Source organism: Perognathus longimembris, chromosome 17 (genome assembly GCF_023159225.1).
Source record: "Perognathus longimembris pacificus isolate PPM17 chromosome 17, ASM2315922v1, whole genome shotgun sequence".
NCBI classification, from domain to species: domain Eukaryota; kingdom Metazoa; phylum Chordata; class Mammalia; order Rodentia; family Heteromyidae; genus Perognathus; species Perognathus longimembris.
In genome coordinates, this window is record NC_063177.1 from 9,737,623 (window position 1) to 9,754,569 (window position 16,947).

At 51.0% G+C, this 16,947-nt stretch overlaps 1 protein-coding gene across 1 annotated transcript in view; it reads right to left on the reverse strand.

The window, feature by feature from the left end:
• Slc13a5 (solute carrier family 13 member 5) overlaps positions 1-15,653 on the reverse strand; it is a 31,651-nt gene extending 15,998 nt beyond the window's left edge. The window contains exons 1-8 of the mRNA XM_048365800.1: positions 15,531-15,653; positions 15,157-15,320; positions 6,083-6,211; positions 5,686-5,822; positions 4,907-5,134; positions 4,618-4,639; positions 2,689-2,804; positions 254-376 (exon numbers count right to left, since the gene is read on the reverse strand). Of these exons, the coding sequence (XP_048221757.1) occupies positions 254-376; positions 2,689-2,804; positions 4,618-4,639; positions 4,907-5,134; positions 5,686-5,822; positions 6,083-6,211; positions 15,157-15,258 (857 nt within the window). The 5' untranslated portion in view covers positions 15,259-15,320; positions 15,531-15,653. The remainder of the gene's footprint in view (positions 1-253; positions 377-2,688; positions 2,805-4,617; positions 4,640-4,906; positions 5,135-5,685; positions 5,823-6,082; positions 6,212-15,156; positions 15,321-15,530) is intronic.
• Positions 15,654-16,947: the final 1,294 nt, after the last annotated feature.

The following is a 16,947-nucleotide window of genomic DNA, read 5'->3' on the forward strand; positions in this document are numbered from 1 at the left end:
GTCATTCTTCTGAGATGGTACCAAGGGGTTAGGGATGAGATCATTTGGGAAGTAGTTCTTGACCTGGCCTTGAAGGATAAGAAGCTGTACAGGTCAGAAGGTAGGAAGTGGACTTGCAGGCAGAGGGAGCGAGATGGGGAGTGGGGAGGCAGGATAGCAGCTGGGGCTGGAGAAAGTCAGAAGTGGACAGGACAACTCTGCAGACTGGCCTAAGGCGGAAGGTCTCTGCAGGGTCAGGACAGCTCACACTTACCCAGTTCTCATGTAAAATATGTAGAGCCACAGCCAGCTCAACACCAGCATGAGGAGCATGTTGGGAAAGGCAAATGCAAACCAAGAGGCGAAGTTCAAGACATCTTTGCTTTGAGGAAACAATCTGAAAGAAGAGAGGTTGGCTCAACCTCCGCCCTGATGCTCACCACCCTGAGAGGCGGTGCTCATCAGAGCCAAGTACTCCCAACATCCAGCTACGACTCCGGAACATGGCTGCCCCCAGGAGAAGGCTAGGGAATGACCAAATGATCCTCTGTAGAATACAGATCTCATACAGAATTTCATGAAACACATGGCTCAATCTCTTAGGAAGGTGCCCTTCACACATGCACATACAATTTGGCTGACAGATTGCATGTGTGCACGCACATGTGGGTTTGTGCACATGTGCGTGCGCATGCACACATGTGTAGGGGGTGGGGATGAGGGGCATGGATGCTTCTGGAAATCCTTATCCTGAAAGCAAAGCTTAAAAATTCCCCAGGATGGGATTGTGAAATGATGCCCTGGGCCTTCCCTCAGGTGTCTGCTAGCCCCCAAGGCTGCCACTTTAGCTCAAGGCTGTCCGCGCTTTTCCACTTGCTTTTCCTGGGGCCAGTACTAGGGCTTGAACTCAGGACCTAGGGACTATCACTGTCCCTTAGCTTTTTAACTCAAGGGTGGCCCTCTACCGCTTTAGCCACAGCTCCATTTCTGGCTTTTTTGTGATTAGTAGGAGATAAGAGTCTCACTAACCTTCTATTCATGTTGTCTTAGAATCCAGATCCTCATATCTCAACCTCCTAAATAGCTAGGGTTACAAGCATGAGCTGCTGGTCCCAGTTACATGGGCTGCTTTAGTCTACAGAGGATTTAAGGGGAAGCCCCAAAGATATCATTACAGAAAAGACCAAAACACATTCTGGTTGTCAAACTTGGAGTTTCTGTTCTGCTGGGCAGTAGACCTCCACCCCCGGCTCCCATACCAGCCCTGGCCAGAGCCCTTGTCTGCACACGACAGGCACTACTTTATTTTTCTTCCTAACCACTGCAATTCAGACAGACCTCATTTAAACACATTTATTTACCAGATCTGTCTGGAACTCCCTGGCTCTGGCACTTTCAGAAGGCCAGAAGAACTTCAGGGTCTCTGCAATGGTCATAGTCTCAGCCCCATCCAGCACAAAACAGAGCCCAGGCATAGCTTCCTGTGGCCTGTGGCCCTTCATGGTCAAGGCTGAACAATTCCACATTGTCCTTCTGAACCCTCCGGGCCTCATGGGGATACATCACCTCTAGGGAAGGAGGGACAGAGTAACTCAACTTCCCTCTTTCATATCATAGGATCATATTTTGTGCTGGTATGGGGGGGGGGGAGGCTAAAACTCTTAGTCTAGGCCCTGTTCCATAGAGTTCCTGCTCAAGACTGGTGCTCTATCAATTGGGCCACAGCTCCACTTCTGGCCTTTTGATAGTTCATTTAAGATAAGAGTCTCAGGGACTTTCTTACCAGGGTTGGCTCTGAACTGTGATTCTCTGATTTCAGACTCCAGAGTAACTAAGATGATGGGTATAAGCCACCCACATCGGGCTCATAGGAAAATTGATGGCTATTAACAAGCAATGTTAATGAGCTTGAGTTGTGGCTCTTTAAAAAAATGTCTATTTTCTACAAACTTTTTTTGGGGGGAGGTGGGGAAGGGTGCTGTCCCTGAGCTCTTCAACTGAAGGCTAGCACTCTATGGCTTGAGCCACAGTGCCACTTCCAGTTTTCTGGTGGTTAATTGGAGATAAGAGTCTCACAGACTTTCCTGCCCAGTCTGGCTTTGAACCAAAATCCTCAGATCTCAGACTCCTGAGTAGCCAGGATTACAGGTGTGAGCCACCAGAGCCCACTACTAACTTTTTGTTGTTGTTGTTGCTGTTTTTCAGTCCTGGGGCTTGAACTCAGGGCCTAGGCACTGTCTCTGAGCTTCTTTTTGCTCAAGGCTAGCACTCTACCACTTGAGCCACAGCACCACTTTTGGCTTTTTCTGTTTATGTGGTTCTGAGGACTTGAACCCAGGGCTTCATGTATGCTAGGCAAGCATTCTAGCACTAAGCCACATTCCCAGACTTTTTTTTTTTTACAAACTTTGATCCAGGCATCAGTGACTACTCTGGTGTTTCTGTCGTCTCTGGCTTTAGGTCAGTGCTCTGTGTCTGGGCTGGAGTCCATGAGCCAAGGCAGAAGGCGGCCAGCGATGCCCATGAATGAACTCCTTGGCATTAGGTACCTGGTTCTCTCACAGTGCTTCTCAATGGTGCAAGAATGCCAGGACCCAGCTGCAAGGGGCACATCTTCATCATGTCCTGGCCAGGCTGCCAGCCTCCAGCCGGCCCCCTCCAGCCCCAGAGCCAACTTTGCTTCCCCCGTGAAGGTAGGACACAACTCACTCCTGCATCTGGCCCAGGAGCACCACGTTGGGTCCTGTCCCCGTCAGCGTGGCTGTTCCCCCAATGCTGGCTGCGTAGCACACAGAGAGGTTCATGGCCTTGTACATATTCTTTTTCTCCCTGGATGCTGCCTTCTCTGCGGAGTGGGTGTCTTTTCTCCCTGTGGCGGGTAGAGGATTATTAGTTGAGCCAGTCAGTGGGGGCTGCCTGCCAGCTCCAGATCCTGAAGACAAGATAATCCCCACCCCACCCCGCCTGCCCAGGCAGGGAGAGTGCCCCCTTCAGTCTTCAGCCTCAAGTGCAGAACAAACTCCATTAGTCTTTCCATAGTCCCTTCCCAAGAACTTCCCTGAGGGTTCCTCCAGGGTCCCCCCAAATCCAGCAATTTAAAACGCAAGCCTCTCTTCCTGGGACAGCTCTCTCCCTTTCTGAGCTGCCTTGTGGTACAGCTTATGACTTGCCAATGGCTTCCCCAGAATCAGACATTTGGTGTAAGAGCCTGTTCATGTGTGGGTCCCACTGCACTGGTTTCCATGACTCAGTGTTTGGAGTGAGGCTCCAGGGCTGTTAATCAGATTCGTGTGTGCGCGTGCATACATATGTGTGTGTGTGTGTGTGTTTCTGTGTCTTGGTACTAGGATTTTTTAACTTAGAGACAGGACATTCTTACTTAGCTTTCCCTCCCCACCCCTCAAAACTGGCCCTCCACTACTTTCAGCCTTTTGCTGATTAATTGGAGATATGAGTAGCTAGGATTACAAACGTAAGCCACTAGTGCTTAGGAACCATGGGCTCCCAGTTGTCCTGGGCAGGGTCCTAGAGCTGGAAACAGGAAAAGGAAATGCAGATGATGCTCTTGGCCCCTGATCTCTGTGCCCAGCAGGAAAATAGGCACAGGCCACTATGTCTGAGCTCTGGTGTGAGCAGAGGAGAGCTGGCTGGCAGAAAAAAAACAGAGAAAGCCTCTTTGAAGATGGCAGGACTGGCACAGGGTCACTCCCAATAGGTATTCAAAATATGCCTGTGCATGGGCTGGGGATATAGCCTAGTGGCAAGAGTGCCTGCCTCGGATACATGAGGCCCTAGGTTCGATTCCCCAGCACCACATATACAGAAAATGGCCAGAAGCGGCGCTGTGGCTCAAGTGGAGGAGTGCTAGCCTTGAGCGGGAAGAAGCCAGGGACGGTGCTCGGGCCCTGAGTCCAAGGCCCAGGACTGGCCAAAAAAAAAAAAAAAAAGAAAAAAGAAAAAAAATATGCCTGTGCAAGCCAAACCCCAGTGGCTCATGCCTGTAACCATAACTACCTGAGGCTGAGATCTGAGGATCGCAGTTCAAAGAGTCTGGGAGACTCTTATGTCCAATTAACCATTGAAAAGCCAGAAGTCAAGCTGTGGCCCAGTAGTAGAATACCAGCTTCAAGCAAAAAAAGTAAGGGATAATGCCCAGGCCATGAGTTCAAGCCTCAGTACACACACACACACACACACACACACACACACACGCACGCGCGCACACACACGCACGCACAGATACACACATGCACACACCATGCCAGTTATAAGCTCTTATAAATGGAAATGCAGTAGAATAAGTTTTACTAAAGGATCTGACTTATTTTTTTTGGCAGTCTTGGGGCTTGAACTCAGCATCTGGCTGAGTCCCTGGCTTCTGTCCCTGGCTTCTTTTTGCTCAAGGCTAGCACTCTACCACTTGAGCCACAGCACCACTTCTGGCCTTTTCTGTTTAGGTGGTTCTGAGGAATCAAACCCAGGGCTTCATGCATGCTAGGCAAGCACTCTACCACTAAGCCACATTTCCGCCCCAAGATCTGACTTTTATACAATGAAAGTGTGTGTGTGTGTGTGTGTGTGTGTGTGTGTGTGTGTATGTGTGTGTGTGATACTGGGGCCTGAGTACAGGGGCAGGACAATCTCGTTTTTTTGTTCAAGGCTGGCACTTCTTCCACTTGAGCCATATCTCTATACTTCTGGCTTTTTCCTTTGAGATAAAAGTCTCCTGGACTTTCCGTCTGTGTTGGCTTTGAACCTCTGTCCTCAGATCACAGCCTCCGGAGTAAGTAGGATTACAGACATGAGCCAAAGGTGCTTGGATCAATGACAGTATTTTCAAAATTTGTGACTACAGGATTTCAGAAGCATTGTTCTCTTTGCCTGTTTAAGACTACAAGAGTCAAGGAGAGAAAAGGAAATAGACGACACATTCGGCCAGCCACAGAGACAATCCCTGTGCCCAGGTCCAGGCCACTCACTGGCTTTGTCCTTCTCCTCCATCTCCACCATGGTGGCAGTGGTATCTGGTGTGGTCACTGACATTTCCATCTGCCGCATCATGGCCTCTAAAATGGGCACCATCATGGCTGTGGTGGCCGTGTTGCTGATCCACATGGACAGGAAGGCTGTGACGGCCATGAAGCCCATCATCAGCCTGCAGAGGAGGGAGAGAGGGGAGGGTTAGAGATGACCCCTCCTCACCGCTGCCTCATTTCCTCAGAACACCAGGAGCCAGGCCCACCTTTTGCAAGTTAAAGAGGAGGGTTTCCAACTGACAATTACAGTTTGCTCGTGCTTTGTGATGTCCGTGCTAGGGGCTTGAACTCAGGGCCTATGCACTGTCTCTTAGCTTTTCACTCAGGGCTGGCACTCCATCAGTTGGATAGTACCTCCACTTGAAGTTTTTTTCATGGTTAATTGGAAATAAGAGCCCCACAGACCTGCCTGCCTGATCTGGTTTTGGACAGCAATCCTCAAATGTGAGCCAGGCTTGAGCCACCAGTGCCTGGATATGGTTCTTTCCAAATAGTCTCCTCCACATGCAGAGAACCTTACCTGCTGTTGCTGTCTGCCTACTGTCCCTTGGACACCTGACCTGCCAACTTAGCCTGAAACACCCCCACCCCAGGGCCAGCCCTGCTCCCCGCGGGTGGCCTAATGGGTTTCTCACACTCCAGACCCTGAGCCCACACAGGGCGTCGTTACCTTGTGGGCCTGGATCCCACAATGAGCAACGTTTTCAGTGCAATCCTCCTGTGCAGATTCCAGCGCTCCACAGCCACGGCCACGACCATGCTACCCACGAACAACATATTGGTGTCTGTCATGTACTGGAAACACACCTGGATGGCAGCAGGAAGGCCATCAGCGTGCGTCCAGCACTGCTCAAGGCCTACAGAGGGGCAAGCTCACCACATGCTGGTTTCAAGAACAGCCTGGAGTCGGCTACTCTGAGCCCAGAATAAGCTACCTGTAGGGTTTGTGTGACCACCTCCATAGAAAGCTAGGATGCTCAGGGAGGGGCCTGGAGAAGGAAGGGGTGCACACAGCAGACCACCCGGGAGTCACCTCCTCCCCTCCCCCACACCTCTGGCCTACTCACCTGCTTGGAGTCCATTATCCTCAGGAGTGGAAAAAGCAAGGCAGGAAAGAGAGAGGTGATGGCCATGGGGATGACATCCGTGCACCAGTAGATGGCCATGAGGAGGATGACAAAGGCACATTTGACAACCTGCAGAGCAATGCCCCTTTGTCACATCCTCCAGTCACAGGAAGGCAGCTCGCATGGCTCTTCACCAGAGCAAGCCCTGCCCCCTGCCCCTGCTCAGCACAGTTCTCAGGGTTCAAGTCAGCTAGGAGGCTCCTGTCCTCACCCTCAACTCTCCTCTCCCTCCCTCTCCCAGCTCTGGGATCCCAGGTAACTCCTTCCATCTTCCAAACCTTGGATGAAGTCACCTGTAAAAAGAAGGGGGGGGAGGAGAGGGGAAAGGAGGGGGAGGAGAGAGGAAAGGAGGAGGAGGAGGAGGAAGAAAAGGATGAAGAGGAGAAGAAACTACCATTTTGAATGAGCTACTCTAAAAACTACACAAAAACACTATGCAGGGCTGGGAATATGGCCTAGTGGCAAGAGTGCTTGCCTCCTACACATGAATCTCTTGGTTCGATTCCCCAGCACCACATATATGGAAAACAGCCAGAAGGGGCGCTGTGGCTCAGGTGGCAGAGTGCTAGCTTTGAGCGGGAAGAAGCCAGGGAGGGTGCTCAGGCCCTGAGTCCAAGGCCCAGGACTGGCCAAAAAAAACCAAAAACACTATGCAAAAAAAGGACAATTCTAGCCAGCCACTGGTGGCTCACACCTGTAGTCTTAGCTATACAGAAGGCTGAGATATAAGGATTTTGAGGTTCAGAGACACTCTAGGAAGACAACCCTGAGAGAGTCTTTTCTCCAATTAACTAGCAAAATGCCAGAAGTGGAGGTATGCTCAAGTGATAGAGTGCCAACCTTGAGCAGAAAGAAAAATGGGGAGGGGGGAGAAATGTAATTTTCAGCCAGGCATAGGGATATATGCTGCATTCAGGAGGATGAGAAAAAAAAGATGGCAGGTGGGGCTGGGAATATGGCCTAGTGGCAAGAGTGCTTGCCTCGTATACATGAGGCCCTGGGTTCGATTCCCCAGCACCACATATACAGAAAATGGCCAGAAGTGGTGCTGTGGCTCAAGTGGCAGAGTGCTAGCCTTGAGCAAAAAAGAAGCCAGGGACGGTGCTCAGGCCCTGAGTTCACGGCCTAGTACTGGCCAAAAAAAAAGATGGCAGGTTCACTGCCAATCTGGGCTAGATAGCAAGTTCTAGGCCAGCTTAGAATATTAGTGAGAACCTGACCCAGAATGAAAAGCCAGGCACTAGTGGCTCATGCTCAGGAATCTAAGATCTAAGGATCAGAGTTCTAAGTCAGCCCAAGCAGTAAAGTCCACGAGACTCTTATCTCCCATATCTACCAGACAGCTGGAAATGGGGGTACAGTTCAAGTGATAGAATATCAGTCTTGAATGACAATGTGAAGGGACAGCTTAGGCCCCTAAGTTCAAGCTTCAGCCTCAGTATGGACATGTAAACACACACACACACACACACACACACACACACACACACACACACACACCCCACAAAGAAAAAAAGAACTACTCCTCTTCCTCTTGTAACAGAGTATGTCCTTTCTATGATCTCTTTCAACTCTGACTCCTCTTTTCAACTCTGCTGTGGTCACTTCTTCCTACAGACAGACAGACCATGCCACTTCTTTGCCACAGCTGTGGGAGTGAGTATACTTTCCTCCCTGAAGCATGTCCTCAAATTCTTCATACCGAGGCCTAATTTCTTCCTCAGAGGACTGCTCAAAATCTCTCCATTCCCAAGGAACTTTGGAAAGGTGCCCATAACCAGCTCAGACAGAATATTGCCACTACTGAGTGTAACTATGGTTTTCTGGTTTTATTTTGGTGTGACTGTGCCTGGTGGTTTTGTCAGTATCTCTCTAACCACGAAGGTCTCCAGCTTTTACTTGTATTTGATCTCGTGTGGTCTCGCTGTCTGTTCTTGTCACTTAGCCTTTGGGGTCTTAGCTCTGGAGTGAGGCCGAGTGTGCATTCTACACAAGCACCTGGCTCCTCAGCAGATGTGAGGCATGGGAGTAGGTTACCAAGCCACCTTGGCCCTCAATTTTGTCACCTATTAAGATGTGGAAAATAGGGGCTGGGGATATAGCCTAGTAGCAAGAGTGCCTGCCTCGGATACACGAGGCCCTAGGTTCGATTCCCCAGCACCACATATACAGAAAACGGCCAAAAGCGGAGCTGTGGCTCAAGTGGCAGAGTGCTAGCCTTGAGCGAGAAGAAGCCAGGGACAGTGCTCAGGCCCTGAGTCCAAGGCCCAAGGACTGGCCAAAAAAAAAAAAAAAAAAAATGTGGAAAATACTCGAAGAGACAAACAGCTCATGTTTTCTCTCATATGCCGAAGCCAGATCTAAAATACACAGGGACATGATAGATTATACAAGACTCTAGGCATTTCCATACAGCGAGACAAAAGAAGGATGCTCTTAGGAAAGGAACAGAAAGGCGCAATGCCTATGTGCATCTGGTCATGTAATATTTATTGAAATGAACTCCAGATAGTGGAAACAAGAGGGTGTTTTAAATTTGTTTTTGTCTTGTTTATTTATTTGTCTTTGGGAAGGCAAAGGGGGCAAGGAAACAGGGACAAAAGGTGAACAAATGTAGCAGTGGTACTCAGTGGACATTATGTTGAAATGAATGGTACAACTTGTGGAGGGGTGGGAGACTGGCTTGTCCTGTACTCCAACCCTTCTGATTAAATCCGTTGCCAAGATCTATGGTCTGTACATCTTATTGCTAGGCTTTGCTCCCATGTTCCTTATACACTAAATAAAAACTACCAGAGTAGCACTGAGAGAATATTTGGAAAAGAAGATTTTTCCAATACAAAAGAAGAACTCTCCACTCAACTTCTCAAGTCTATCAAGGCTCTGAGGAACTAGGAATAAGGACAAATGAGGGTTTTTGTTGTTTTTGTCCATCATGGGGCTTGAACTACTCAGGGGCTGTGAGCTGTCCTGAGCTTTTTTGCTCAAGCCTACCACTCTTATCATTTTGAGCCACAGCGCCTCTTCTCGTTTTCAGGTGGTTCATTGGAGAGAAGAGTCTCACTGACTTTCCTGCCTAGGCTGGCTTTGAACCATGACCCTCAGATCTCAGCCTCCTGAGTGGCTAGGCTTACCAGCATGAACTACTGGCAGCTAGTGACAAATGAAGGAAACATTGAAGGAATCACACAAGGAGCAGCTGGCAGAGCCTTGGTAGTGTAGAAAGACCAAGCAAGGTAGAAGAAGAGAGGGAGGAAGCTAGGGTCACCTTCCTCCCTCCAAGGCCATCAGACGGTGGGGCAGAGGGCTCCATGGCAGCCGTCACCCAGGATTCTTATGTCTTGTAGCTGGGCCAAGGAGTGGAATTCCAGTTCAGAACTGGCTACCTGCATGTGTGGTTCCTACCAACTTCCCGATTACCCTGTTTAGATATTTCCACTCAAGCCTGGGTCCGGATCAGCCTCAATCAAAGGATATTGAGCCATGGATGTTTGATCTTTTTAATTCTATTTTGTTTTATTTTTGTGCTAATACAGGGGCTGGAGCCCAGGGCCTGGTACTCTTCTTTTCCACTCAAGGCTAGTGTTCTACCATTTGAGCCATACCCCCACTTCTGGCTTTTTGCTGGTTTACTGAACAACAGGATCTCATGGATTTGTCTGCAAATGCTAGCTTCAGATTGGCATGGTTAGAATCATGAGGCTCAGATGCAAGTCTCTTGAGTGGCTAAGATTACAGGCCTGAGCCACAAGAGCTTGGCTCGGATCCTTTTTTAGATATTCTTCCCAGGCACAGGCTTACAAAAACTAGGCAATTTCTATCCTAGTCTCATTATTCCCCTAAGGCAGGGCTTCTCACTGAACATCTAGAAGAAAACAGAAAACCTTGGAAAGAACGTGGGTCTGTACCCTTCCTCCCTTCTTCCCTTCCTCCCTCCCTCCCTCCTTCCTTCCTTCCTTCCTTTCTTTCTTTCTTTCTTTCTTTCTCTCTCTTTCTCTTTCTTTCTTTCTCTCTTCCTTCCTTCCTGCCTTTCTTTCTTTCTTTCTTTCTTTCTTTCTTTCTTTCTTTCTTTCTTTCTTTCTTTCTTTCTTTTCTTTCTTTCGTGTCCTGGGGCTTAGACACTGTCCCTAGCTTCTTTTTTGCTCAAGGCTAGCACTCTACCACTTGAGCCACAGCGCCACTTCTGGTTTTATCTGTGTATGTGGTGCTGAGGAATAGAAACCAGGGCTTCATGCATGCTAGGCGAGCACTCTACCACTAAGCCACATTCCCAGCCCCATGTCTATACATTCTTGAATCAAGTGATTCAAAGTATGACACTTCTAGTGATTTTTTTCAGCCTTATTTTATGGTTCTCAGGTTCTCAATCTAGCTTAACTTTGCATATGTTTTCTAACTCCCCTGCCACTTTACCTTTACTACTCTGCCTCAGGAATCTATGATTTTAGGCCAGATGCCTGCACCAGACCCCCCAAAATAAGACAAAAATCAAACTAGAATCAGTCATACTGAGGTTCCCAGTCACCAACCCCAATGTGAATTGTTATCTGGCCTTCTGGAGAAATTAGAAAAAAGCAATTAAGCGTCACATTGTCTAAACAGACCAGCTTCAATCCCAATCACAAGGATGTTCTTCCTGCTTTAGTCCTTACAAAAGAGGAACCTGGAGTTAACCAATAAGTTATTTTTCTCTTGTTCTAGCTCCATGTCCCCACCTTAAATGGAATGCCTCTTTTAAATGACCAATCCATCTTGTTTTTGTTTTGTTTTGTTTTAGCTTCCTGTCATTTTCTGTCTATAAACTTGTTCTGTTCATCTTATTGAAATAATTATTGGAACTAAGTAGCATTTTGCTGAAAATCTAGAACCGAAAGTAAAGTCAAGAAATGGAGGTGTGGGTCAAGTGGTAGAGCAAAAAAAAAGCCAACGGACAATGCCAGTCACTCAAGCCTCAGAACTGGTACCATAAAAAAAAAGAAAAAGAAAAAAAGATGGAAGGAGGGAGGGAGGGAGGAGGCAGGCAGGCAGATAAGCATTTGCTGGGCACTGGTAGCTCACACCTGTAATCCTAGCTTCTCAGGAGGCTGAGATCTGAGGATTCTGTTTCAAAGCCACCCTGGGTAGGAAAGTCCATAAGCCTCTGCCTCTTATCTCCAATTAACCAGCAAAAGGCTAGAAATGGAGCTGTAGCTCAAGTGGTAAAGCACTAGCCTTGAGCTAAGGGACAGTACCCAGGATCTGAGTTCAAGCTTAAGTACCTGAGTTCAAAGTCCTATAATTGCTCAACAACTAACTAAAGCCAATTAAGATCTTCACACTTGTAAAGAATTTGTATGCTGACAACCCCCAAGGCTGTATCTCCTCCAGCTTGAATATCTCTTTTAATTTATCTTTTTGCTTCTATCCTCCCAAGCCATCCTCTTTCTATCCTGCAAATCTGATTACACCACCCTTAATTTAAGAATCCTGCCACTCCCTTTAGGACCAAATGTACTGCCTTAGCAGTGTTCACAAGGCCCTGTGCCACAGACCAGACCCTGCTGGCTTCTGCAGCCCTGGGCCCTGGCCCGCTCCCACCCCAGGGCCCCCCTTGGGGTCAGACTCCTTTTTGCTTTCCTCCCTTTCCACCCAGTCTGGTCTATGCCTCCTCTGAGTGTCCCAGCAATGAGCACACTGAATTGTTACTGTTTCCTTGATCATCTCCCTCCACAGCACTTAGCAAAGAAATCAGCTGGCTAGGTGCCAGAGGTTTATGCCTGTAATCTAGATACTCAGGATGCTGAGATATGAGGATCACTGCTCAAAGCCAGTCTGGGCAGAAAAGTCTGTGAGACTCTTATCTCCAATTAACCTCCAGAAAACTAAATGGGCTCTGTGGCTCAAAGTGGTAGCACACTAGCCTTGAGCATAAGAGCTCAGGGACAGCGCCCAGGCCCAGAGTTCAAGCCCCATGACCACCAAAAAAAATAGAAAAACCAGCCTGCATTGTCTGAGTGAAGCTTGGGTTATGGTGCTAAGAAAAGCAGCCCTGGCCCCTGGTCCTGCCTATCACCATGCAGGGAATACATGTAAGACAGCATGACAAGATGTGCATCCCGCACCTGAGTGCTGTTATTTTTATTTAAAAAACAAAAACCAGCCAAGCATTGGTTGCTCATGTCTGAAACCCTAGGTACTATCAGGAGACTAAGATATGAGGGCTGTGGTTGGAAGCCAGCCCAGCAGAAAAGTCATGAGACTCTTGTTTCCTAATAATCAGCAAAAAGCCAGAAATGGATCTGTGCTTCAAGTAGTATAGCACCAGCTTTGAGTGAAAAAGCTGAGGGAGAATACCCAGGCCCCAAGTTCAAGCTCTGGTACAGGCATACATACATATAAAGAAGAGGCTTTGCTACTCCCCTACTCTTCATTGGCTTTGCTATGAGAAACAGCATAGAAGCCTCAGCTTTGGGTTGTGTTCCTGGATAATTATACTCTGGTTGTTCCCATCCTATAGTAAGCCTTTGTCTTCATGATCTATGGGCAGATCTTAGCTACAACCCTTCAGAGGACAAAGAGAAACTTCCTTTTACCCCTAGGATGGATGCTGATAGAAGGTTGCTGTGGTGTGCTATGAGGATCGGCTGATGGTAGTAGGGGGAATTCCCTCCAGGTAATGAGTGCATTGTAGAGAATGTTTAAATAGTACTACTGAAAATCAATCTGTGTGTCTATGCAACCTGTCATTAAAAAGTTCCCTTCCCTGCTGCTATCCTTGGCCCAACTCTGGGCTAATCCATGTGCTGGTCTACAATCTGAAGATTTTGAGGTACTCTTCCTTAATGTCCTCAGAAAGTCCTCAGCAACTTTTAAATAAACTTAAGCAGTCTGCTGCTGGTGTCTCATGCCTGAGATCCTAGCCACTTAGGAGGCTGAGATCTGAGGATCACAGTTCAAATCCAGCCCAGCAGTGAAGTCATAAGACTCTTCAATTAACCAGCAACAATCCAGAAGTAGAGCTATGGCCCAAGTGGAAGAGGATCACCTTAAGGAGGGGAGAAGCTAAGCAAGAGCATGAGGCCCTGAGTTCAAGCCTCAGTACACACACACACACACACACACACACACACATACACACACACACACAAAGAGGGAGAGAGAGATGCTTACAATTTTAATGAAATAAAATAACAATGAAGTATCACTTACCCTATCTTAATGATTTTAAAAGAGATAGAGAAAGGGTAGTGAAGGTTAAGAGAGATGAGGGCAGATCACAAGTCAGGCGGACAGAGGGAGGTAAAGAAAGAAGCCTGGAAGCATGGGGCCAGGACACTATGGGGGACAGCCTCCCTTAAACTGCCATCCCTGACCACAGTGACAAACTGGCTGCCATCTTCCTGCTGACTTCCCTGTCTGTGCCACATACCTCTGGATTTTCTTTCACCATGCAAGGGGTTTAGGGAACAGGGAGATCGCCAGTAGTGACCAAAACAGAAGCACAAGGGGAAAATAAACAAAATAGCAAGTTAAAGACCAGGCTCTCAGGCCCTGACCTAGTCTGGAGGAAAGTGCTGGAGCACAGCCTGGGAGGACTCTCATTGGTTCTTCTCTTCCCTCTCCTGACCCTCATTGTTCCCAGGGATGGTTAATGATCTGAATTGGGAATTTAGTTCTCATGGGTGAAGGGGTGGGGGTGCTCAGTTACACTGTCTGGCAGCAGCAAGGTCACCTGAGTGACTATACTTACTGGGGGGGGGGGGCTGGGGGGAAAGCTGAAATCACAGCTCTGGCCTGGCTCCCTCCCACTGACAGGACAGACTCAAATCTCATGATGGTGGGGAAGCCCGGCTGCTGGACCAGCCAGGACCTCTGCTCAGCTCATGGGAGGACCCCTCCCCTCCCCCAGGAACAGGCAGCATCCGCTCTGACAGCCAAAGTCTCAGGGCTTCAGAATCACCCCGTTGTAGGGATCAGAGCCCCTGGGCCCTAGCGGGAATCTCATGGGAGAGGTAAGGTCGGGTTAACTCAGGGGTTGGCTTCCTGGCCGGCCAGGGGAGCCTTCTCTTCCAGGACTGCTCTCAGAACATCCCCTCAAGACTTTCTCTGTTTCCCAAACTTGCTTGGGGAGAGGAGGTATGATCTGAGGTTTCCAATCTGGGCTGAGGGTGAAAGAGCTTGAATGCTGCACCGAGGAAGGAGCAGCCAGCAGCCACAAAAGACTTCAAAGGGCTCAGGCCTTGCCAGACTGCCTGTATACAGCACAGCCCAGTCTGAGCCAGAGTGTCCGGTCTGCTCCAGCCTGGTGGCCAAGGCCATTCATTCTCTCCTCCTCCCGGGAGCACTATTAGGCCAAGGCATGCCACAGCTTCCCCGAAGCCAGGGCCTTGCCACCCAAGGCGTGAGGTCTCCCGTCACTGCCCGCAGCAGGCAGCCCGAGCTCAGATCCGGCCACATCTGCCTTTCAGCCTGATGCAGGATCAGAATCCTGAGTGTGAAATTGTGTGTGCCTAGGCTGGTTTCTGAGTTGGAAAGAAATGCAGATTCTAGCTGGGGAAACTGAGTCACAAACTCAGGATCTGCCTGAGGTGATCACCTTTCCTTGCAGGTCCCTGACTGGTGAAGGGTTGGGACGCATCCATGGGGGGGGGGGTTGGGGGGGTGGTAAGGCCAGCTCGGAGCAGGGGTCGTGTTAAGGGGACAGCTCCAGGAGGAGGCTGGGTCAGAGGCTCCATCTGTGGCTGGGGTCTGGGGGGTCACGCTCCGTGCACACGTCTGGAGCTCTGTGCTTGCCAGGACCGTTCCTGTACCCCCGGGGCAGTGAACTTGGGGGGCGCCGCGCCCCCCACCCCCCCGGGGCTCCGGTCCTGTGCGTCCCATCCCGCGCCAGCGGCCGCGGGTGCGCAGGGCCCCAGGGGACAGGTCCCACCGCGGATCCCTGCGTTCCTGCTCCGTGCCCGTTACTGGACATGGAGCACCCGTTACTGGACATGGGGCGCCAGGGTTCCACCCGGCGGCCCTGAGACGCAACTGACCTTTCCCGGCACCAAAATGATGAGTGGAAGCAGCAGGATGGGGGTGCAAAACAGGATCAGCGCGTTCTTCAGCCTGAACAAGCAGTTCAGCACGGAGGCCATCGCGCCACGGAGTTGCGGGAGCCAGGGACGCGCGACCCTCGGCTGCGGACTTGGGCTCTGGGCTTAAGAGAGAGCCGCGGGGTCGGGGGCGGCGACAGCCCCGCCCCTCGGGGCGTCCTCCCGGCCCCGGGGCGGAGCCACCCTGGGGGCGGCCGCCCGTGCTGGGACGCCCACCGGCCCCTAGGGCGACCTGAACCCCGAGCCTCACGACCCTTTCGCCGGGACCCATCCACCCCGCCAGCCTGGGCGCGCCGCCCCTCCGGGATAGGCACCTGCTCTTTTCTGGCTTCGCCCGGATGTCTGGTGAAACGTCCACTGGCGTCCTCCGGGTCTCCAGAGTTCTATCTCCAGTACCCTCTCCCTCCGTTTCCTATCTGGACTCCGGACTGGCTGGGGTGACGGGGTCCTCGGCGACCCCCGCCCCGCGTCCTCCCATACCGCCGGTTCCGCCGGCTTCCACTCCCGGTGCCGGGTGCGAACTCCTCCCTCCGGCTCCGCGCCCCACCCCGCGCCCCGCGTGCCTGCGATCGGCTGCGGGGAAGAGTGAGGGGAACGGGGGGCAGGGCGAGGGGAACTGGGGGCAGGGCGAGGGGAACGGGAGGACGGGGAAGGGGGACGGAGGGAGGGGGAAAGGGGACGCAGGGAAGGGGAAGGGGGACGGAGGGAGGGGGAAAGGGGACGCTGGGAAGGGGAAGGGGGACGGAGGGAGGGGGAAAGGGGACGCGGGGAAGGGGGAGGGGGGCGGGAAGAGGGAGAAGGAGAGGTCGCCGGCCCGCGCAGCCCGGACGGCTCCCGCCCTCCGGCGGACACCGGGACCCGCGCAGCCCGCCGAGGCCGGCGGTTTGGCCGCCTCCGGAGCGACTGCGCCGAGCCCCGCGCCGGTCCGAGCGCCTACGCGACTTTGTGGGGGAAATGGACCCTAGAGGGGAGGGGGCGCAACCGGGTACCCGGGGGAGAACGACCCTTAGCCCTGAGCCGCCGCCGCCGTCTACGCCGCCCCGCGGAGCCCCGGCTGCCCGCCTAACCCGGCCCGGATGCCGTCGCCGCGCCCCTCCGCGCTGCGTCGCCTGCCCGCTTCCCTTCCCCTTTGGGGAGTCCTCCCGGGCACGCGATCTGGCGCAGTCCGCTTCCTGGAGATCCCGAGACACACGCCCGAGCTCCGGTGTCCCGCACAGACTCCTCAGTGGAGGAGCCAGCCCTGTGTGGAAAAAGCTAAGCAAGAGAGGCCCTGGGTCCAACGTCCCGTCCTCCCAACAAAAGAACAAAAAAGGTTACAGGTTCAGTCCAGATAACTAGATACTATTCATATTAGATACAGGTAATCTAGAAATGAATTAAAGTACAGAGCAGGTATAGATTATATGCATATATAACACACCCACCGTGTAAGAGACTTGATATCCAGTCTCCTCACCCCCAAAAGGGAGGAACTACAGTAATTATGTGTGCCCCAGGCCCTAACACATAACAAGTGTCTCCTCTACTGTATCCCCTCTACTGTGTCCCCAAAGGCATTCTTCCACCCCACCCCCACCCCAGCAATTTATCTCCTATCCACTCCTGTAACAGGAACTACCCTCTCCCTTTTGCTAGGACCCCCTTGGCACAATTTGTACCTACATATTAATTGGTGTGATCATCCTATGCCAAGCCAGCAGTTTTGTTTTTTGTTTTTGTTGCCATTCCTGG